The sequence below is a fragment of the Equus przewalskii genome, chromosome 25 (assembly GCF_037783145.1).
Source record: "Equus przewalskii isolate Varuska chromosome 25, EquPr2, whole genome shotgun sequence".
Taxonomy (NCBI): Eukaryota; Metazoa; Chordata; class Mammalia; order Perissodactyla; family Equidae; genus Equus; species Equus przewalskii.
Window position 1 is genome coordinate 46,231,656 of NC_091855.1, and position 23,643 is coordinate 46,255,298.

Here is a 23,643-nt window from a genome sequence, read left to right on the forward strand (position 1 = left end):
CCAGCTCAGTGTCAGCCCTGACACCATCCTTGCAGGCCCATCTCACCACCGTAGGATGCCCCTGGGACTTCAGCCGCCCGCCCTGAGTATGTGGTCCTGTGGTGTCTCCACCCTGAGGGCCGTGTTTGGATACACTTGGGACACTTAGCTCCCGGACACTGTGATTGGTGTGGGAGATGTTGCGAGGGGCCTCTCTCCTGGTCCCCTGTCCTGGCATCCGGGTGGGGTCCCAGTTGGTTGGAGGGAAAGAGGGATGAAGCTGGGCCTGTGGTGGAGGAGGGGCTGTTGCTGAGCCAGGAGGGGCCTGGCTCCTCGGGTGACGGGGACTCAACTGGAGGGTGCAGGGGGCGTGGGAGCCCCAGGGGGCCTCTCTCCAGCTCTCACATCCTCACAGCCTGTGGGCCTGTTCACGGTCTGCGTGTTTGTGAGTCTCCGCAGGTGTGTCTACGTCCCCGTGAGCTGCGCACGGACCTGCGGTCCCCATGCACCCAGTGTCCCCGCAGCGTCTCCTCCACGGCCTCGCCCCTGTGTGCGCTCACTGGCCGTGTGGTCAGTGTCAGCCCCCTGTCCTGCGAGCGCCCCCTCAGAGGGGATCACAGGTCACCCCAGAACATGAAACACTAAAGGAGAAAGCCCAAGTGGGGTTTGTTTCCATCTGCCTGGCAGAGCCGCCCCTGAGCCGCCCTGGTGAACACCACTAAAAATACTGCGCTGAAGAGACTTAGAATTCCCCACTTTCTAAAGCAAGCTCACAGGCAAAGATAGGCCCCTCGCCCCCCCAGGGCCTCAGGGAGGGCCGGGCGCCCCACTCCCGGCCTCTGCACCGTCCCTGCGGGACTTCGGTGGCGGGAGGGCTGCTGGGGGCCCGTCGGGGTGAGGACGGTGCCGCGCAGACCCCAGGACGCAGCACCCGGCCCTGCAGCCTGGGGGCAGCCTGAAGGGGCCCCTTGGCCGAAGCTCTGGTTGTGGAGTCTGCTGGGCCCTTCTGGGAACCCCGCACGCCGCCTCCCTGCGAGTGCTCAGGGGCGTCCCAAACCGCCAGCTGGGCCTGAGGAGAGGCAGGGCCCGGCCCGTGGCCTTCTGTCCCGGTGCCTGTCGAGTCCGGGGTCTCGGCCTCTCTAACCTGTCCCCTGTGCCTTCCACCCACCCACCCCCTCCAGCCTCACCCCTCCCATTCCCCTCGGGTGTGGCCCCAGGGAGAGGACCCGCGTGTAGCCCCCAGCCCACTGAGTGTCGGGTGTGGAGGGGGCTGTTCCTGAGACCCAGGTCCACACACAGCACCCCCCAACCCCATCTGCTCATATTTTGAAAGGTGACATTTGACACGTGCAGAAGGACAGAGGCTCCTGAGCTTCCGTCCCCAGCGGGGACCCTCCCAGGCCTGCTGGCCCCAACCCCAGGGCTGGCCTGGCCTGGCTCATGTCCCTTTCACTTCAGTCAAATATCGTCACCAAAGTGTGTGTGTGCATAGTGCACGGTGTGGCTTCAACGTTTGGTGAGAGCAGTATTGGAAATCAATGTTTTTAACACACAAAAATACAAAGCAACGAAATCGTCCAGAATGATGTGGCTCCAGGACAGCCTGGGGTGGTGCCGCCTGAGGGACCCCAGTGTGACTGCAGGAGCCTGGTCCCTCCTCCTGCCAGTCCTGGGGTGCCCGTGTGTCCAGCCTCGCTGGCTCTCCCCACCAGCCCCCAGGCCCTGACTCTCCCAGGTGGGGCGAGGCCCTCAGGCTGGGCCCGAGGTCCTGGGAGGGGCACCCCCCTGGATTCACTGGAGCCTCCTTCCCAGCCATGTCGCCCCCTCCGGCCCCCTGCCCTCTAGAATGATGGGGGAGGGCTGTGGAGGGGGAGGGGAGCCCTGAGAGTAGGGCCTTCTGCTGGGGTGGGGGGCATGGAGGAGCCTGGAGGAGGGAGAGACTGCGACCACTGTCCCCATGGGGACCCTCCCAAGTCCTCACGGGCAGGGCCTGGTCTGGGGGCTCCCCCACCCCCAGGCCCTCCGACTCCCAACTGGCCACCCACCCCGCGGGTAGCCCTGGCCCCTGGGTCCTGGCTCCCCTTTTCTTTCGACCTCCTGCCCCCTGCCCGGCCCTCCTGCTCTGCCCTGGACTGGCTGGTCTTCCTTTTCTCTTAAAGACAAAATCCTTTCATTGTTTTTGAAAATTTTGGATTTTATTTTTCATGAAAAAGGTAGCTCGCAACACATATTTCCATGCTGAATCCTCTATTTTTTTTTCTAAGCTTTTCCTTAGTGATTAGTAGTAAGACAAAAATCTTTTTGTTGTGAAATGTCACATGCTGGAGAGAAAAGTGTCCCCAACCAAGAGGCCCAGCCTGTGGGCCATGACAGCACCGGGTACCATGGCCCCTCCTCCCGAAGGCACCCGAGCCTTCATGGCGTCTCTTTCCTGCATGGACTCGTCCCCCAGAGTGTGGGGGCCACGGATTCCAGCGGGGCCAGCTCAGCCTCTGCCTCTGCAGTGGCCATTTGGGGAGCGTGACGTCCTGTGGCCCCTGGGTGGGTCAGGACTGCCCTCATCCTGGCAGCAAGGCCAGGCAGTGAGAGCTCGGGGAGCGTGTCGTGTGACCCAGAGAATTCCTGGACAAGTGTCCGAGGGCTCAGCAAGAGGGGACAGTCGGGGGCTGTGATCGTGTCTGCAGCTGCGGCCCTGAGGCTGAGGCTCTCAGAGCTCCACACACAGACCCTGCTGGGGAGACCCCTCCCCCGCCTGTGTGGGCAGCCAGGGGGGCTGGAGGGAGGCAGCGGACAGAGGTGGCCCCGGAGGAGGGCAGGGCCCTGCCGGCGTTCACCCCAGGAGCGCTGGAGGCTGTGGTTTGCTGTGGGTCCTAGGTGGTTGGTGGGGCGTCAAGGGGGGCTGCACGTGGGACGCCTGCAGGGAGAAGATCAGTGTGGGGTCCGTCGAGGGGTGCAGGCCCTGGCAGTGGGTGGACAGAGCTCAGGGACCGAGAGGGGACAGGCCCAGGGCAGCTGCACTGTGGGCTCTGTGCACCTGGATCCCCAGGCAGGGTGGGGTCTCCGAGGGGGCTGCCAGCCGCTGCCTGGGTTGTGTGTGTGTGAGGGAGTGTGAGAGCACCTGCTGCTCTCCTGGCCCTGGCCCACATGCACACTCACGCCTGTCTCCCGTGATGGTGGGCACGTGCCGGGGTGTCTGAGGGGCTCAGGGTGTGGGCTTTGTGCACGGTGTGTGTGGGGGACCTGGTGCCCGGCTCAGCCCCAACATTGGTGTGTCCCTTTCTGGGTGTGCGTCTCCGTACAGAGCCAGGGTCCCCCCATCCCCAGAATGCAGTTCCGGCCCCAGGGGGACGCCTGAACACAGGCCAGGGGTCTCTGAGCTGAGCAGGGGTCTCCTTTGGGCTCCTCAGGAACCCCCTGGGCACACCCAGTCCGGTCCCATGTGTGGCTCTGTGAGTGACTGTGTGTCTGAGAGCCCGTGGGAGCGCGTGTGTGCTCTGTGAGTGTGCTTGGGCATGTGCTTCCAGCTCCACGCAGTTCTGGAACCTGTGAGTGTCTGAGTGTGTGTGAGTGTGTGATGTGTCCACAGGGCTGTGGCTAAGTGTGAGCCTCTGAGAGCGTGAGTGGCTGGGAGGGTGCCTGTGTATATGTGTGTGTGTGTGTGTACACCCATGTCCAGCAGTGTGTCTGAATCTCTGTGTAGGTCTGAACTTCTGTGTATATCTGAATCTGTGTCTTTGTGTCTCTGTGTCTCTATGTCTCTCTGTGTGTCTCCATGTGTGTGTCTCTGTGTGTCTGTGTGTGTCTGTCTCTGTGTGTGTCTATGTCTCTGTATGTCTCTGTGTGTGTGTCTGTTTATGTCTTTTCATGTCTCTGTGGGTGTGTCTGTGTGTTTCTCTGAATGTCTCTTGTGTGTCTACGTGTGTGTCTCTGTATGTCTCTGTGTGTGCCTCTATGTTTCTGTGTGTCTCCCTGTGTGTGTCTCTGTGTGTGTGTGTCTACGTGTGTGTATCTGTATGTCTCTATGTATGCCTCTGTGTCTCTCTATGTGTGTGTCTCTATGTGTGTGTCTCTGTGCGTGTCTGTGTACCTCTGTGTCTCTAGGTGTGTGTCTGTGTCTCTGTATGTCTCTATGTGTGTCTTTGTGTGTCTGTGTGTGCCTCTGTGTATACCTCGGTGTCTCTGTGTGGGTGTCTGTGTGTGTCTCTGTATGTCTCTGTGTGTGCCTCTGTGTCTCTGTGTGTGTCTGTATGTCTCTATGTGTGTCTTTGTATGTCTGTGTGTGTCTGTGTGTGCCTCTGTGTATACCTCTGTGTCTCTGTGTGTCTCTGTATGTCTCTGTGTGTGCCTCTGTGTATACCTCTGTGTCTCTGTGTGTGTGTCTGTGTGTGTCTGTATGTCTCTATGTGTGTCTCTGTGTGTAGCTGTGTGTGTGTCTATGTGTGTGTCTGTGTGTCTCCTTGTGACTGTGTGAGCCTGCAAGACTATGTTTGTGGGAGACTGTGTGTGCAAAGAGGAGTCATCCCACTGACCCCTGTCACCCAGGTCACAACCCGGGGGCCTCCTGAGGACCCCTCTCAAGTTTAAGCGTCTTCCCTGGAGGGCTCAGGCCTGGCTGGGGAGGTGGACCCAGGGACAGGCCCTGCTCCTGGGAGGCTGGGGGTGGGACTGGCCTGCTTGGCCAGGACATCCTGCACGCTGTCCTCAGATGTGGCCACTTTCAGGGGCCAGCACACCCCTGCTGGGCCTCCAGGGTCTCAGTCTTCCCTGGCAGCCCTCTGTGTGGGGGGTGGGGTCTCTCAGGGGTCTCCAACGTCCCAGGGGCCTTTTGGGGCAGGCCCAGAGGGTCCTCAGCTGGGGTGGGGGTGGGTGCCCCCGCAGAGGAGTGTGGCCTGAAGGTGTGTGGGTTGACCCTGGGGCAGGCAGGCCCTGCTCTGGCCTCAGCAGGCACGAAGGTTGGGGGCAGCATGGACTGTGAGGGACAGTGCCAACTGGAGCTGAGGGGTGGGTGCGGCCAGCTGTGGTCAGGGGCTTCCTCCCCAGGGGGCTCACAGAGCCCACTTCCAGAGCCCTGCTCGTGGGGGTGGTGCCTGGTCCCTCTCCAGCCAGGAGCCCCCTCCACCAGGCAGTCCTCTGGGCAGCGCCTGGGGGGGGGTACCAGGGCCGGGGGGAGAAAGGCCTGGCATCCGCCTGCAGCGGCCGGCAGGCCGCCCTGCCCCCATGCAAATGCCTGGCTGGCTGCTGTTTCCCTGGGCGAGGGGAATTTCCAGGCCGGCGCCACCTGCTCTGCGGTTCCCGTCGCTGGCGTTTTTAGAAATATTTGCGTGTGTTTGTCCTGTGTGTGGGGTGGGGGTGGCAGCCCCGGCTTGTTTTGCAGCCTGGCGGGGGGAGGGGAACCGGCAACCTCCCAGTGGGGGTGGCGGGTCCTGTGGCCCTGGCTGTGCAGCTCTGCCTGGTGACCTGTGGAGCCCAGGCCGGGGTCACGTCCTGGTGGGGGGAGACCCTGGGTGGCCAAGAGGCCTGTCCTGAGTGTGGCCAGGGCCCTGCCCAATGGAACCTTCTGGAACCACAGTCTCCCAGGGCTGAGGGGACAGATGGAAAGCGAGGATCAGTGACAGGCAGGAGGCAGAGCCAGAGAGGCCAGGCCTCCTGCTCAGTGGCGGGCAGGCCCGGGATCCACATGCACACCCCCACGTACGTGTGTGCACACTCAACACACACCAACACATGCATGTGCACACGCTGCACCCCAGCAATGGCTGCCTGGGTGTCCTCAAGACACAGGTGACACCAAGAGCTGGCCCTGGCCTGTGCTCTGTGTGGCCGCATGGTCCCCTCATTGCGCCTCACATCTCTGACCTCGGCCCTGACCGTGAGCACGCGCCCTGCCAGCCTCTGACCCCCACTGCGGAGCGCAGTTCCACACACCACATGTGTACCATGGCTGCGAGCGTGTCAGCGAGCATGCGAGGGTGTGTAAGCCGAGTGGAGTGAGCAGGACACGCGGGTGTGTACATGTGTGTAGAGTGTAGGTGTGCATAAGTGTGTATAAATGTGTGTAGGTGTGTACAAGTGTATGCACAAGTGTGTAGTGGGTATGAGTGTGTATGAGTGGGCAATGGGGCTCCCAGGAAACCCAGCCAGCTCCGTGCAGCCTTTTAGGCCTGGCTCTCATCATCCCCGACACGAGACCTCTGTGCGCCCTCCAGGTCCCTCCCGGTTCCCTGCCTGCCTCTGGTGCCCCTGGGCAGCGACCGGCCAGCCGGGTGGTCAGGGCTGTGGGCAGGCAGTGTGTGGCTGTGCCCCCAGCACAGCCTGGCACAGACAGCGCACACGAGTTCGCGAGGCGAGCACTGTGGTGGACGATGGCTGGGGGCTGTTCCTGGGGAGGTGTGGTGTGCAGGGCCTGCATGTGTTCATGTGCGCATGCACGTGTGTGCACATGCTTGTGCCTGTGCGTGTGTGCTGGAGGGCTGGGGCCTGTGTGGGGCTCCTGGTGGGGGTGAGAATGCCCAGCGTCTCCCTGGTCTGGGCCCTGACCCCAGGAAGGAGGGGTGGCATGTGGGGGCCCAGGAACACCTGGGGTCAGGGCTGGCCTGGACCCGTGACCCGTGGGTGGGGAGGGGCAGTCTGGGGGCCCCCATGATTCAGCCGCAGGAGGAGCCGGGGGCCACAAGGCCGGTGGCCCAGACCTGGGCAGATACGGAGGCCCAGACAGACACACAGACCCACTTCCCGCACTCCTAACACACCCACGGGAACCCACACCACCCGCCACACTCATGCTCACACACCCAAATGTGCAGAGAAACACACTCAGAGACACATACACACCCCCGAACACAACACCCACACCCACTACACCTCACACAAACAAAAAGACAGACACACCAGACACCCAAGCTCACACTCACCTCTCCACACACACACTCAAAACACAGATCTTCTCACACTCACTCACACATCCACAGAGATGAGCATAGGATAGTCCCCACACATTGATCCCCACACTCATTCACACACTCAACTCTTACATTCACACACTCATTCACACTCACACTCTCTCACATACTCCCAGTCTTACACACTCAGACTCACTCTTTCACAATACAATCTCACACTCTTGTGCAATCTCACACTCACATTCACTCTCTCCCACTTACACAATATCACACTCTCTCACAGACTATCACACACTCTCACATAATCTCACACTCACTCCTTCACATTCACACAATCTCACACTCATACACCCACACACACTCATTCACACTATCACTCACACACACTCTCACATAATCTCACACTCACTCTTTCACATTCACACAATCTCACACTCACACACGCTCCCTCACTCTCACACTCACACTCTCACACTCTTACACACACAGTCACACTTTCTCACATTCACACTCCCTCATGCTCTCACACGCACACTCTCTTGCATACTGTCACTCTCACACACTCAACCTCACTCTCTTGCAATGCAACCTCATACTCATGCAATCTCACACTCACATTAACTCTTTCCCACTTACACAATCTCACACTCTCTCACAATCTCTCACACTCACACTCTCTCATAGACTATCACACACTCTCACATAATCTCACACTCACTCCTTCACATTCACACAATCTCACACTCATACACCCACACACACTCACTCACACTATCACTTACACACACTCTCACTCACATAATCTCACACTCTCACAGACTCTCACACTCATCTACTATCACACTCACACACACTCCCTCACACTCTCACACTCACACTCTCTCACACTATCACTCACACACATTCACACAATCTCACACTCTCACATAATCTAACACTCACTCTTTCACATTCACACAATCTCACACTCACACTCTCACTCACACACACTCACACAATCTCACACTCATCCACTCTCCCACTTACACACTCTCACTCTCACATTCACACACTCATGCTCTTCCCTCCAGGCCCTTCGGGCCCAGGAAGTCCCCCTGAGGCTCACTCAGGCCAGGCCACTTGCTATGGGGCTGAGAACGTGTCCAGCCTCTGGGTCCACCAGTCCTGCACTCACTAGCCCTTAGTCCCCGACCCACCTCGGGGGTCCCATCTGTGAGGTGGGCTTGTGCCCTCTGCTCGGGGAAGGCCCCAAGCACAAATGGTGCAGGAGCACATGCGCAGAGGTGGGCTGGCAGCTGGGAGTGGCTGAGCAAGGCTGGGTCAGAGCCAGGGGGCTGGTGTGCAGGTGAGGGCAGAGCAGCCCGAGGACCCCTCTGATCCCTGGGGTCTGGCCCCGTGGTCACAGGGACGCCCACCAGCCCTCTGCCCTGTGCACTGTGGCTGTGCTGGCCGGGGCAGGCCTCCAGGCCACAGACAGAAACCCACAGACCTGCCTGGGCCCCAAACATGGGGCTGGGAGGGGGTGCACTGTGCCGAGGCAGGCAGGAGGGCCCGGACCCTGGGGCACTGGGACCCCCACAAGGGGATGACAGCCGGGGGTTCTGGGCCTGCTGCCCCTGGGGCTGGTACCCAGGGAGAATCAGAGAGCAGCACCACCAGCACAGCACAGCCTGAGGGCCGGGGGATGGAGGCTCTGAGGCCAACAGGACAAGGGCTGGGGGCAATTTCCAGCGTGGTGGGGGCGGGCCCTGGAGGGCCGGGTGCAGGGCCAGGTGTCTGTGGGGGGGCCTGGCTGAGGCCCATCCTGTCCTGGTCTCTGAGCCACCCGGGTGGCCAGGCCGGGTGAGGGCGAAGGCAGGTGGAGGGGGCAGTGAGGTGAGGAGGGCGACCGGGCCAGACAGGGCCTTGAGGGGACGTGGGGTTTGTCTCACAGACACCAGGTGCAGGGTGGGCCTGCTGTGACCCCGTTCCCTCTGGCTGCCGTGTGAAGAAGGCACCTGGGCTCCAGGCAGAGCTGGGGAGCAAGGTGGGGAGGGGCACTATTTCATGAAGGGTCCCAGATGGGGATGTCCCATTTCTTTCATTCCTTCCTCATGCGTTAGCTGGGAACCTTCTAGAAGGACAAGTTCCCTCATCTGCTATCTGGTGACCATGGAGCACAGGTCATTCGGGACCGAGCACGGGTTCCAGTGGCAGCCTTTATTCAGCGGTTTAAGGCAGGGAGAAACACAGATCACAGAGAGAGACAGAGAGACAGAGAGAGAAAGAGAGACAGAGGAAGAAATACAGAGATACAGAGAAAGACAGAGAGACAGAGAGACAGAGGGAGAAAGAGAGACAGAGGGAGAAAGAGAGACAGAGAGAGACAGAGAGACAGAAAGACAGAGAGACAGAGGGAGAGACAGAGACAGAGAGAGTCAGAGAGACAGAGAGAGACTGAGAGACAGAGGGAGAGAGACATAGAGACAGAGGGAGACAGAGAGACAAAGGGAGAAAGAGAGACAGAGAGAGACTGAGAGACAGAGGGGGACAGAGAGACAGAGGGAGAGAGACAGAGGGAGAGATAGAGAGATACAGAGAGAGACAGAGGGAGAGAGAGACAGAGAGAGACAGAGAGACAGACAGAGAGACAGAGAGACAGAAGGAGAGACAGAGAGACAGTGAGATACAGAGACAGAGAGAGGCAGAGAGACTGAGAGTCAGAGGGAGAAAGAGAGACAGAGGGAGAAGGAGAGATACTGAGAGACGGGAGAGAGAGAGACTGAGAGAGAGAAGGGGAGAAAGAGAGAGAGACAGAGGGAGAGAGAGACAGATACAGAGACAGACAGACAGAGAGACAGAGACAGAGAGATACTGAGAGACAGGAGAGAGAGACTGAGAGAGAGAAGGGGAGGAAGAGAGGGAGAGTCAGAGGGAGAGAGACAGTGAGAGGCAGAGAGACAGAGAGAGACAGAGACAGTGAGAGACAGAGAGAGAGGCAGAGGGAAGGAGAGACAGAGAGAGACTGAGAGACAGAGGGGGACAGAGAGACAGAGGGAGAGAGACAGAGGGGGAGATAGAGAGATACAGAGAGAGACAGAGGGAGAGAGAGACAGAGAGAGACAGAGAGACAGAAGGAGAGATAGAGAGACAGTGAGATACAGAGACAGAGAGAGGCAGAGAGACTGAGAGACAGAGGGAGAAAGAGAGACAGGGAGAAGGAGAGATACTGAGAGACGGGAGAGAGAGACTGAGAGAGAGAAGGGGAGGAAGACAGAGAGAGTCAGAGGGAGAGAGACAGTGAGAGGCAGAGAGTCAGAGAGAGACAGAGACAGTGAGAGACAGAAAGAGAGGCAGAGGGAGGGAGAGACAGAGAGAGAAGGGGGAGAGAGAGAGACAGAAGGAGAGAGGCAGAGAGACAGTGAGATACAGAGAGACAGGAGAGAGAGACAGAGAGATAGAGGAAAAGAGAGACAGAGAGAGGGGTAGAGAGACAGAGAGGGACAGAAGAAGAGAGACAGAGAGAGATGGAGCAAGGGAGAGACAGAGAGACAAAGGAGGGAGAGACAGAGAAAGAGACAGAGAGAGAGACTAAGAGAGACAGAGAGAGGGACTGAGAGGCAGAGAGAGACAGAGGGAGAGACAGACACAGAGAGACAGAGATGGACAGAAGGAGAGAGAGATGGGGGAGAGAGACATAGGGAGAGGGAGAGAAAGACAGAGATAGGGGAGAGACAAAGATAGAAACAGAGACAGAGACAGAGAGACACACAGAGAGATATGGAGAGAGACAGCAAAAGAGGGAGACAGAAACAGAGACAGAGACAGACATAGAGACAGATATGCAGAGTCAGAGAGAGGGAGAGAAAGACAAGAGAGACACAGAGTCACACTGAGGCAGTGAGAGACAGAGAGAGGTACAGAGATAAAAAGACACAGAGATATAGAAAGAGATATAGAAAGAGAGATAGAGACCAGAGAGACAGATGCAGAGAGAGAGACAGGGAAGCAGAGAGGCAGGGAGAGATATGGGTGAGAAGAGAAGGAGACCAAAGGAGAGATGAAGGCAGAGGCTCCAATGGAGACAGGTGTGGCCAGGGCACGAGGAGGACGCTGACGAGGACAGGGCAGGGCAGGGCAGGGGGCAAGGGCTGACGAGAGCTCAGGTGCTGTGGCCACCCCATGTCCACAGGTCTGTCCCTGTGTGACCTCAGGTCAGTTCCCTGGCCCTGCTGGGCCTGGCCATCCTTGTCTGTAAAGTGGGACACCAGGGTCCCTGGGGTGGCCCTCAGCGTACCCTCTCCTCTGCTCCCTCCTGCTGGCCGTTGGGCCTGGACCCTCCACGCTCCTGTGGGCAGCCCCTGGGGGTCCTGGGTTACACAGTCAGGGACAAACTGAACCATTTTCATTCACTAAAGACGCCATTCATAGGGCAGTCACTGTGTCACCGAGCCAAGGTGGGCCTGGGGGACTGGGTGGGCTCTGTTCTGGGGGAGGGGAAGGGTCCCCCAAGGCCTGAGGCCTGGCCAGCCAGGCCGTGCTGGGGGGCGGTGGCTGGGGCTGCAGGTGGGGATCGGTGCGAGCTATTTCTGGAAAGAGCCTCAGAGGGTGAGAAGCATGTTTTTCGGTGTGGAACAAACAGCCATTTGCATGTGCCCTCCAGGGCCGAGTTTGCCCAAAATGAGTAACTTGGGGAGAAACTGAGACTGGAGCCCCCTTGCACCTGCCTTGACGAGGGGTGTGGGGGTGGGGCAGGAGTGGGTTCTGTGTCGGGGCCTGGCTTGGGGCCTAGAGACCCCAGCGATGCAGCCCCCCACCCACCACAGCAACGGCTCTTGTGGGCCCTGCCCGCTCAATGTTGAGCACACACAGGCTGGGTCCCCTTGGGAAGCCCCCAGCACCCCTCTGGGCAGGTCCCACCCTGTAGACGAGAGCTCAGACTCAGAGGTGGGCTCAGCCTACGACCAGGCCACGAGGAGCCCAGTCCCCTCATGCCCTTGGACAACTAGGATGTGGCACCCCGGGCCCCAGGCTGGGCAGTGGGAGGGAGGAGCTGTGAGAGCCCCGCTTGCCCTCCAGGCCCTAGTGGGTGGGGCATGAGTGACCAGTGAGGGTGCAGAGAGGTGGGCCCTCCTGGGGGACCAAGGGTTGCTTGTGGCACCGTCTCCACCACTGGTGTTTGCAGGACACCGATAAGGACCCCTGCCTTTGGTGGCCACGGTGTGTCACGGGTCCAAAGGGAGCGAGAAGCCCATGAGGAGCCAGTGTGGGTGGAGGCCTGGGTGCTGGTGGCCTCAGTAAGGGCGACAGGAAGGGAGGGGAGGCCTCGAGGACCCAGATGGGGCTCCAGCCTGGCAGTGTCCACGTGATGGGGGTAGCAGGCTTCAATGGCTGAGGGACAACCGGTGTGGGCAAGTCAGGGCAGGAGGGTGACACTGGCTGTGTGCAGAGGAGTGTGTGCAGTTCTGTTCCAGAAAGATCCCTCTGACACTCAGAAACTGACTCGTTGTTCTGAAAACCACTGAATAAAGGCTGGCACTGGAACCCGTGCTCGGTCCCGAATGACCTGTGCTCCATGGTCACCAGATAGCAGATGAGGGAACTTGTCCTTCTAGAAGGTTCCCAGCTAACGCATGAGGAAGGAATGAAAGAAATGGGACATCCCCATCTGGGACCCTTCATGAAATAGTGCCTCACCCCACTTTGTTCCCCAGCTCTGCCTGGAGCCCAGGTCCCTTCTCCACACGGCAGCCAGAGGGAACGGGGTCACAGCAGGCCCACCATGAGCCTGGTGTCTGTGAGACAAACCCCACGTCCCCTCAAGGCCCTGTCTGGCCCGGTCGCCCTCCTCACCTCACTGCCCCCTCCACCTGCCTTCGCCCTCACCCGGCCTGGCCGTCCAGGCAGTTCAGAGACCAGGACAGGATGGGCCTCAGCCAGGTCCCCCCACAGACACCTGGCCCTGCACCCGGCCCTCCAGGGCCCCCCCCCCCCCCACGCTGGAAATTGCCCCCAGCCCTTGTCCTGTTGGCCTCAGAGCCTCCATCCCCCGGCCCTCAGGCTGTGCTGTGCTGGTGGTGCTGCTCTCTGATTCTCCCTGGGTACCAGCCCCAGGGGCAGCAGGCCCAGAGACCCCGGCTGTCATCCCCTTGTGGGGGTCCCAGTGCCCCAGGGTCCGGGCCCTCCTGCCTGCCTCGGCACAGTGCACCCCCTCCCAGCCCCATGTTTGGGGCCCAGGCAGGTCTGTGGGTTTCTGTCTGTGGCCTGGAGGCCTGCCCTGGCCAGCACAGCCACAGTGCACAGGGCAGAGGGCTGGTGGGCGTCCCTGTGACCACGGGGCCAGACCCCAGGGATCGGAGGGGTCCTCGGGCTGCTCTGCCCTCACCTGCACACCAGCCCCCTGGCTCTGACCCAGCCTTGCTCAGCCACTCCCAGCTGCCAGCCCACCTCTGCGCATGTGCTCCTGCACCATTTGTGCTTGGGGCCTTCCCCGAGCAGAGGGCACAAACCCAACCCACAGATGGGACCCCCGAGGCGGGTCGGGGACTAAGGGCTAGTGGGTGCAGGACTGGTGGACCCAGAGGCTGGGCACGTTCTCAGCCCCATAGCAAGTGGCCTGGCCTGAGTGAGCCTCAGGGGGACTTCCTGGGCCCGAAGGGCCTGGAGGGAAGAGCATGAGTGTGTGAATGTGAGAGTGAGAGTGTGTAAGTGGGAGAGTGGATGAGTGTGAGATTGTGTGAGTGTGTGTGAGTGTGAGTGTGAGATTGTGTGAATGTGAAAGAGTGAGTGTGAGATTATGTGAAAGAGTCTGTGAGTGATAGTGTGAGAGAGTGTGAGTGTGAGAGTGTGAGGGAGTGTGTGTGAGTGTGATAGTGGATGAGTGTGAGAGTCTGTGAGAGTGTGAGATTGTGTAAGTGGGAGAGTGAGTGTGAGTGTGAGATTATGTGAGTGAGAGTGTGCAAGTGATGGGAGAGTGTGAGTGAGTGTGTGTGAGTGTGTGAATGTGAAAGAGTGAGTGTGAGATTATGTGAGAGTGTGTGATAGTCTGTGAGAGAGTGTGAGTATGAGAGATTGTGAGAGAGTGTGAGATTGTGTAAGTGGGAAAGAGTGAATGTGAGATTGCATGAATATGAGGTCATATTGCGAGAGAGTGGGTTTGAGTGTGTGAGAGTGACAGAATGTACGAGAGTGTGAGTGTGAGAGCGTGAGGGAGTGTGTGAATGTGAGATTGTGAGAGTGCGTGAGAATGATAGTGTGTGGGTGTGAGAGTGAGTTTGAGTGTGTGAGAGTAAGTGAGTGAGAGATTGTGTCAGTGTGAGATTGTGAATGTGAGATTGTATGAGAGTGAGTGTGAGAGTGTGTGGGTGTGTAAGAAGTGGGTGTGTAAGAGGTGAGTTTGTGAGTGAGTGTGGGTGTGTGGTGAACATGTATATGTGGGTGTGTGTATGTTCATCTCTGTGGATGTGTGGGGGTGAGTGTGAGGTCGGGGGACAGCTGTAAATGTGTCTGTGTGTAGCAGGGTGTGAGTGTGCATGGGTGTGTTCATCACTGAGGGTGTGAGTGGGTTTGAGGGGCTTGCACCTGATTGCCTGTGTCCACCTTGCTGCCCCTCTGTGCATCTCTCTGTCTTTGTCTCTCTCCGGTCTCAGCTCTGTGTCTCTCCCCATCTGTCTCTCTATCTCTCCCCATCTCTATCTCTTATGTCTCCCAGTCCCTGTCTCTCCCCTTCTCTGTCTCTCTCTCTCTCCCCCTCTTTGTCTCTCTCTCCCTCTCTTTGTCTCTCCCTTCCTGTCTCTGTCCTCTCTGTCTCTCCCTGTCTCTGTCAGTCTCTCCCCATCCCTGTCTCTCATCTCTCCCTTCTTGTCTATCCTCCTCTCTGTTTGTCTCTCCTCCTCTCTGTCTCTCCCTGTCTCTTTAACTCTCCCTATCTCCTCATCTGTGTCTCTTTATCTCTAACTCTCTCTGATCTCCCCCTCTTTGTCTCTGTCTCTCCCTCTCTCAGTCTCTGTCTCTCTCCATCCCTGTCTCTGTATCTTTCTGTCTCTTTATCTCTTCCTGTCTCTGTCTCTCCTCTTCTGTCTCTCCCTGTCTCTTTATCTCTCCCTATTTCCCCTTCTCTGTCTCTCTATTTCTCCCCCTCTCTGTCCCTTTATCTCTCCTTGTCTGTCTTTCTTCCTTCCTGTCTCTGTCTCTGTCTCTGTCTCTCTCTCCATCCCTGTCTCTCATCTTTCCCTGTCTCTGTCTCTCTCTGACCTTGGTGCAGTCTCCCCTACCTGCACCCTGGGGCCATGTCCCTGGGTGTGGGATGCAGGTCCTGCCATGAGCCCTGTGGCGTGTGTCTGTCCTGGCCCACAGCCCACAGGTGATGGCTGCTGGGGTCCCAGGGCTGTGCCCACAGTCTGCCCCTGGTTGTGGGGCCTGGCACAGGTGAAGCAGGAGGGAGGGAGGGGTGTGTGGGGTGCAGGGCCCAGCCAAAGTCAGTGCCACACTCCCCACTGCTGGCCGCCCACCCAGGCCTGGCTGTGTTTGGGCACAGCCCTCAGGGGGCTGCACGCCACTGAGTCCTGCAGCTGGTGAGAGCCCTGCTGACCTGGCCCAATGTGGGGGGACAGCAGGATAAACTGTGCAGGTCCTGGAGGAACCTCGGCTGACCCTGGCTGATCCTGGAGTGACCCTGGCTGACCCTGGACTGACCCTGGCTCATCTTGGTTGACCCTGAGCTGACTTTGGCTGTCCCTGGGGTGACCCTGGACTGATCCTAGCTGACCTTGGTTGACTCTGGCTGATCCTGGTCTGAGCCCTTTTGACCCTTACAGACGCTGGCTGAACTTGGTTTGCTCTGGCAGACCCTGAGCTGACCAGTTTGACCCTGACTGACCCTGCAGACCTAGGCTGACCTTTGTCTAATCCTAGCTGATCTTGGCCTCTCTAACGCCTTACCCTGTTTGACTCTGGCTGATCCTAGGCTGATGTTGGCTGATCCAGGGTGATCCCAGCTGACCCTGGGCTAAACTTGGCTGACCGTGGGCTGACTCTGGCTGACCCTGGGCTGTTGGGGGTTGGTGTGCGGGTGGGGGCTGGGGTCTTCTGCAGGCTTTGGGGGCCTCACTGTCACCAAAGGGCTCTCCTGGGTCCCAGCCCCTCACCCAGGCCCCAGGCCCATCTGGCCAGGTCTCGGTTTTGGGGTGTGATTCTCAGAACAGCCATCTCTGGCCAGGACACCTGGGCTAGGCTGTGCTCACAATGACTCAGCCGCCTTAACGGGCTATTTTGGGTGTTTCAGCAGGTGATGGGGTCAGAAGTCTTGAGACGAAAGAGAAAAACAAGAGAACACAAACACCATTGCCCCCCACCCCCAGTCATCTCCCCGCTGGGAACCCCTGTGTCTGATGACCCTCATGGTCTGGGGTCTGGCTCATGTGGCCTGGCCCTGGGTCAGTTCTCCTTCTACCGAGTCAGCCTGGCACCCACACACCCCTCTGAACCCTGGAAAGCATGAAGCCAGGCAGTAATGTCATCACTTCATCCTCCATCCAGGGCCTAGACCAAGAGGGTCTTGGGTCCCCTAGGAGGCACCCTCTTTTCCATGTAGGCCACTTCATAGAGAGGGTCAGGGCTCAGGACCCAGGACATGGGAACAGGACTCAAGATCTAAGATAAAGTGATACAGGCTGAGAACAGGGCTGCAGACTCAGAATAAGTGAGCATAAGTTCAGGACCTAGGCAGAGCATTTAGGACCAGGGCTCAGTGATCAGAACCAGGGCCCAGTGACCAGGAGCAGGGCTCAGTGATCAAGACCAGGGTCCAGTGATCAGGGCCAGGGTCCAGTTATCACATGAGCACAGAGTGACCAGAACCAGAGTTCAGTGACTGGGACAAGGGCCAGGGTTCAGTGATCAGACCAGGACCCAGTGACCAGGACCAGGGGTCAGTGACCAGGATTAGGAGCAAGTGATCAAGACCAGGGTTCACTGATCAGACCAGGACCCAGTGACCAGGACCAGGGTTTAGTGATCAGATCAGGGCCAGGGCTCAGTGATCAGGACCAGGACTCAGTGACCAGGACCAGGGCTCGGTGATCAGGACCTGGGCTCAGTGATCAGGACCAGGGCCCAGTGAGCAGGACCAGGGCTCAGTAACCAGGACCAGGGCTCGGTGACCAGGACCAGGGCCAGTGATCAGGACCTGGGCTTAGTGATCAGGACCAGGCCTCAGTGACCAGGACCAGGGCTCAGTGACCAGGATCAGGGCTCAGTGATCAGGACCAATGTTCAGTGATCAGACTAGTGCTCAGTGATCAGGACCAGTGTTCAGTGACCAGGACCAGGACTCAATGATTAAGACCAGGTCTTAGTGACCAGGACCAGGGCTCAGTGATCAAGACCAAGCCCCAGTGATCAGGACCAGGGCCCAGTGAGCAGAATAAAGACCAGGGCCTAGTGATCAGGACCAGGGCTTAATGATCAGGACCAGGACTCAGTGAGCAGGACCAGGGCTCAGTTATTAAGACCAGGTCTTAGTGACCAGGACCAGGGCTCAGTGATTAAGACCAAGGCCAAGTGATCAGGACCAGGCTCAATGATCAGGACCAGGACTCAGTGACCAGGACCAGGGCTCAGTGACAAGGACAAGGGCTCAGTGATCAGGACTCAGGCACAGTGATCAGCACCAGGGCACAGTTACCAGAACTAGGGCTCAGTGACCAGGACCAGGGCCAGTCATCAGGACCAGGGCCCAGTGAGAAGAACAAAGACCAAGGCTCAGTAATCAGAACCAGGGCTCAGTGATCAGGACCAGTGTTCAGTGACCAGGAACATAGCTCAGTAATCAAGACCAGGGCTCAGTGACCAGGACCAGGGCCCAGTGATCAGGACCAGGGCTGAGTGACCAGAACCAGGGCTCAGTGACCAGAACCAGGGCCCAGTGACCAGGACCAGGGCTCAGTGATCAAAACCAGGGCCCAGTGATCAGGACCAGTTTTCAGTGATCAGACCAGTGCTCAGTGATCAGGACCAGTGTTCAGTGATCAGACCAGTGCTCAGTGATCAGGACCAGTGTTCAGTGACCAGGACCAGGGCTCAGTAATCAAGACCAGGGCTCAGTGACCAAGACCAAGGAGCTGATTGTAGTTTTTGGGTGGGGTCTCACTCTATATCCTCTTGGTGAAGCCCAGCTCTTGCCTGGCCCTGCAGAACTTGCAGAACTCGGTCAGGTGGGCACTAGGCAAGGGGGACCCCGTCTCCATGCCCGCTGTGACCCCCCCTTGTGTCCTGAGGCTGGCATCCTCCTCTCTGAAGCCTCCGCCCCCTCCCATCCCCCTCCCCTCATTCAGAGTCTGAGAATCTCTTCCTTGGGGATCAGTTTATTGCACCAGGAAGGCCTGTGTGGGAGAGTCGGGTGGCTTCCAAGCAGGGCTGAGCTCTGGCATCCAGCTTGGCTTCCAGGGGGCTCCTCCAGGCTCCTCCCTGCAAACACAAGAGGGGTCAGGGCCTCGGGGGAGCTCCTGAGGTGGGCGGAGTCCTTGCCAATACCCCATCCCCAGCCTGGCCTGGCTCATGGGAGACTAGACTGAATCCTGCAGTGACTGAGCCTGGGGGAGGCTGGCCCTACTAGGGGAACATTTGTGCTCTTACTGCCCATGTCCTCAGTGTCTGCAAAGGGACCACCTCCCTGGGAGACCAGACTCCTAAGCTGGGGGAACAGGCAGACGCTCTCCTGAGAGCTGAGCACCCCCGCCCCCATCAGCCCATCGCTTTGCTTCCTCACCCGCCCCCACCTTTGCTTGGCTGGCTCCGTCTCAGTACTGGGGGCCCTCTTTGCCACCAGGTGGGGCCCGGATGCTGGTCACGGTCAGCGCCGTGCTGTAGAAGAGGCTCAGCAGGAAGAGAGTGAGCAGGGTGACTGTGGTGGGCCACAGGCTGGCTCCTGGGGTGTCCTCCTCCAGGTCCTCCTGTGGCGGGTCCAGCACCACCCAGGGAGGTGGCTCCCGGTAACCTGCAAGACACTGAGAGCCTGTCAGGCCTGTGCCTGCATGGGTGGGGGCCAAGCCAATGCTCTCCCCTCTCAGCACACTTGGGGTCAGGACAGAGGCAGTAGGGGTGCCCTATCTCAGGTCTGAGGCTTCCTCAGGGAGGGCGAGGTGGCTGCAACCTTTGCAGCTCTTGAGATGCCCACAGAACCCCTGTTTCTGAGGGTCTCAGGGCAACTTCTGGGGAGATACCTGGCAGGGCAGAAGGGTGGGCACTGTCTTTGCTACTCCAAAGAGAGCTCAAGCCCAAGGCCTCCTGGATCCCCAGCCCTATCTGTATTCTCAGCAAGCCCTCAGCAAGCCCTTGCTCTTTGGCTGGCCTTGGCCTGGGCCCTGAGTGGGGCCAGAGAGGAACAGATATGCCCATACCCATGGTGCTCTGAGTCGGGCCATAGATCTGGGTCTGTGATTCAGTGTGCCAAATGCTGGATGGGCATGACCAGGGTCCTCTCTTCTCTCCCAGGGAATGTAGCTGATAAGCTACAAGGAGTATAAGGGAGGCCCAGGTGAAGGCCACCAGCACAGGCAGTCCTGCTGTCCTCAGGGTCCCAGGGCATAGACCTCCCATGTTACAGTGGGATTTGGACCTGCTTGTCATATGCTGACACATCCAGTCATTCATCCATTTGCCCATCCATCCATCCCTCCATCTATCCTGCCATCCGTCCATCAGTCCATCCATCTGTCTACCCATCCACCCACCCATCCATCCATCCACCCACCCACCCACCCACCCACCCATCCATCCATCCATCCGTCCATCCATCCGTCCATCCTTCCATCTGTCCATCCATCCACCTGTTCATCCATCCATCTATCCAACCATCCATCCATCCCTCCATCTATCGTTCCATCCGTCCATCAGTCCATCCATCTGTCTACCCATCCACCCACCCATCCATCCATCCACCCACCCACCCACCCATCCATCCATCCATCCGTCCATCCATCCGTCCATCCTTCCATCTGTCCATCCATCCACCTGTTCATCCATCCATCTATCCAACCATCCATCCATCCTTCCCTCTGTCCATCCATCCACCCGTCCATCCATCCATCCATCCATCCATCCACCCGACCATCCATCCATCCACCTGTCTGCCCATCTTCCCATCTGTTATATATCCTATGATCCATCCACCTGTCTGCCTGCTGTCCATCTGTTGGCTCAGTCCCTCGTCTATTGATTCTTCTGCCTTCCTTGTCTCTTTAGAAAGCTCCTCCTTTGTGCAGGTTCTGGGTCCCTTAGTGTCTGGAGCACCTGCTCTATGGCAGCTCTTCTCCAATTACCCCATTTCTCCCCCTATTGCCCTTTGGTGACTGGACCTGAGAGGGGAGCAGTGGCCAGGGTGGAGAGGGATCCCCATCTCACCCAGGCCTTGGGAGCAGAGGGAGGCAGCCAGAAGGCTGGGTTCCCTGGGGAGGCCCAGAAGGTCTGAGCCAAGAGCAGGGGCCCCGCTGCCCCCTTGTGGGAGCCCTGGTGCCAGGTGTCCCCACGGCGGTCACGGGGCTGCCTCTCTATGCTCGTCTCCCCCTGCCTCCTCCTCTCCTGCCAGGAGCCCCAAGCAGAAGCTGCAGCGGGGCCCTGGGTGGGAGGTGTCTTTTCTGACACCTCCCCACCTCTGCCCCTGCTGTGTCTATGGTTTGGGCCATACTTGGGCTCAGGAAGGGAGGTGAGACTTGAGCCTGGGGACCAGGCAGGGAGCAGGGACTGCTTGGGAGGGGCCTGTGGAATTGATCCCTGAGCTGTGCTCAGCTGGACACACAGGGAGGCCTGAGGCCAGGAGGGGCATGGGGCAGCAGGGCTGGGCCTGGAGAAAAACCAGTGGGGGCTTGGGTGGGGACTCCCCTTGCCTTCCTGGAGCTGGGCCTGCGCTGTGAACTTCCTGTACCTGCAGGGCCCTGATGTAGTGTGTGTGTGTGTGTGTGCACTAGTGAGTGTGAGCACGTAGGAGCATATGTGTGCATGTGTGTATGCACCTGTGTGCACACATGCAGAGTGGTGTGATGCGAATGGGGAAGGCTGTGCCCAGGACGGGGGTGGTCCCCCTTATGTGTGAGTCAGTGGGGCCGTCCTGCTCTTTTGCACCTTGTACTCATCAGGGGTGGTGCAGGGGCCCTGAAGTCCAGCCCTCCTTCCCTTACCATCCCTCCCATGACTCCCACGATGGCACCAGCCTCTTCCCAGCCAGCCTGCTCTCCTCTCCCCCTTTCTAGTCCCTCCCACCTGCCCCTAGAGTCAGTTTTCTGAGATATGAAGGACCACGTCACCTGCCCATGGGAACTTCCCATGGTGCTCACTGCTCTTAGGACCCACGGGCTCGGACAGCCTCGCCTGCCTCTGCCATCTTCAGGTTTCACCCCCAGCTCAGCTTCAACTACCATGCATTACGTGCTCACACTCATGCTTACACACTCACACAAGTACACCGTGTGAAGGTATGTCGAGGTGCCAGGCCAAGAGGGGAAACTGAGGTCCTGAGAGGGTCAGGGCAGCGGGGTGTTCTTTCCTCCCTGGGCCCTGCCACCTCCCTGGCATGCCGCAGACCCCGAGGACAGACAGACAGGCGGCCAGATGGAAGCGCGGGCTGCTTTGGGCGAGCATAGAGTTTATTCAAGGGGCAGGCGGGGGCAGCTCAGTAGCAGGTGCCGTCCGCCTCCGCCATGACCACGGACACGTTGACGTGGGTGGGTTTACCCGACAGGCGGTCGATAGACTTCTGGGTGAAGCTCTGGGGCAGAGCCTCGTGGCCCACCATGCAGGAGAAGACGTCTCCCCTCTTCCAGGCCTCAGCCTCCACGCGCAGCAGGCTGGTCACGGCAAAGGTGGGCACGCTCTGGCCGGGCTCCCGCAGGGGCTTAAAGACCAGGTACTTCTCGCGGGGCAGCTTCTCGTGCCCTTGCAGCCAGAGCACCAACACCTCCTTAGGGCTGAAGCCCCGCACCAGGCACGTGAGCGTCACCAGCTCGTTGAGGGCCATCTCCTCCGACGGCGGCGGCAGCATGTGGACCTGGGGCTGGAACAAGGGTTCTGGAGGGAGAAGAGCTGGGTCAGGAGTCTGGGTGGGGAGGAGAGAGCTCCTCTGCCCGCTGGGCACCACGTGCCTCAGTTTCCCTTTGTAAAATGTGGGTGGGAGCACACCCACACCATCTAGGGGCTTGGGGGAGGAGGCAGGCTTAGGAATGTGTCTCGCAAACTGTAGGGTGCTGTGCAGCCCCTGGCTGGCAGCATCTGAGCCCACCTTTGGGTTTGGTGATGGAGACAGTTTGTGACTCTTTGAGCTCAGGGTGCTTGGCAGTGCAGGAGAAGGTCTCCTGTTTGCTCCACGGCTCGGCGCAGCCTGGCAGCACGCTGGACACGCTGTAGCAGCCGCTGGGTTCAAGCTGGGGTTCCTGCAGGACAGGGACGTTCCCACTCGAGGGGCTCCAGGTGAAGGTGGCGCCCTTGGGGTCTCTCAGGCCTCTCAGTGTGCAGGTGAGGCTGGCATTGGAGCTCAGGAGCAGGTCCTCGATGGCCGGCGGGCTCAGGGACAGGCGCGGCAGGCCACACAAGGGGCACTCACAGTGGCATGGAGGCTCTAGAGGGCATACTGGAGCCGATAGAGAGGCCGGAGAAGGTCAGCACCGCCCTCCGCTCACCTACCCTCCCCTCTGTCCGGCTCCAGCCAGGCCCCCCTCCTGGCCCCTCAGCTACCACCCGCTGGGGGCTCAGCCTGGCAGCCCACTCTTGTCTGAGGGGAGACCCAGCGGGGGATACAGCTCCAAGTACTGGGTCATGGGGGGAATGTGGTAGCCCCCCGCCCCTCCCCAGCTGCCCTCTGACCTATGCAGGGCACGTCCACAGACTGGCTGGGGCTGGTGTAATGCTGTACTTCACACTTCACGGATGCGTCATCTGGGCACTGGTCGGCCGGCAGGGACAGCTGGCTGATCACGGTGTACAGGCCCCCGGCCTCCGATGGGAGGTAGTTCGTGACCTCCCCACTCTGGCCCCAGGTCACCTTCACGGGCTCTGGGAAGCCCAGCGGGAAGAAGCCCTTGATCAGGCAGGCGATGACCACAGGGTCACCTGAGTCAGCTTTCCGGAGGCTCAGCGGGAAGATGCTGGGGCTGGTCACAGAGGCTGCAACACAAGACGTGCTGTGAGACGGCAGGCTCTCGTGCGTCCTGGACCCCCGAGACAGTCCCACAAGGCTGGGACGGTGCCCGCCTCTCCTTTACACCAGAGGAAACTGGCACAGAGAGGGTTAGTGACTGCCCCAAGGTCATGCAGCTCGTACGCCCTGGACCTGGGGATGGACCCACCCTCCTGAGTCCAGCTGCACTGTTTCTGAACACACTCCTCAGAGTTCTAGCGCGTGGACCCAGACACGCTCCTTGGACAGGGCCTCTGGCACAGGCCACTCCCAGCAGAAGTTGTAGTTATCACACATGGCTCTCCCACTGCTGCCGGAGCCCCAGCTCCTGTCTGGGTGGCGGCACAGCCATGCCCTCCCCTAGGGCTCGGGGTCGTGAGGGGTGGGCCCCTGGCAGGGCACAGGCGATGACAGAGTGCTCTGACTTGAAGCTGAGCCTGTGCTGGGGGCTGGCTCGGCTGTACTGGAGGTGACTCTGGGGAGGAGAGGGGGCCTGTGCCTTCTGTGCCTTCTCTCATTTCCCCAGTCCAGGTCCCAGTCCAACCACCCACCACTCTCCTCCCACCCCAGGCCCTAACAAACCGAAGTCGACCTCTGTGGCCTACAGGGTTTCGAGGCCAA

General features: G+C 59.3%; 1 long non-coding RNA gene and 1 gene segment (V, D, J or C); both read right to left on the minus strand.

Moving 5' to 3' along the window:
* Window positions 1-18,204: 18,204 nt before the first annotated feature.
* On the minus strand, window positions 18,205-20,328 carry LOC139079244 (uncharacterized). Its single transcript, XR_011532681.1, has 3 exons — window positions 20,028-20,328; window positions 18,635-18,852; window positions 18,205-18,323 (listed from the first exon to the last, which is right to left on the minus strand). It is a non-coding gene; the product is annotated as an uncharacterized lncRNA (long non-coding RNA).
* Window positions 20,329-21,478: 1,150 nt separating this feature from the next.
* LOC103542259 (immunoglobulin heavy constant alpha-like) lies at window positions 21,479-23,374 on the minus strand. The segment is given in 4 exon segments: window positions 21,479-21,917; window positions 22,129-22,476; window positions 22,710-23,101; window positions 23,331-23,374. Coding segments are annotated over 4 exon segments (1,179 nt in total).
* Window positions 23,375-23,643: the final 269 nt, after the last annotated feature.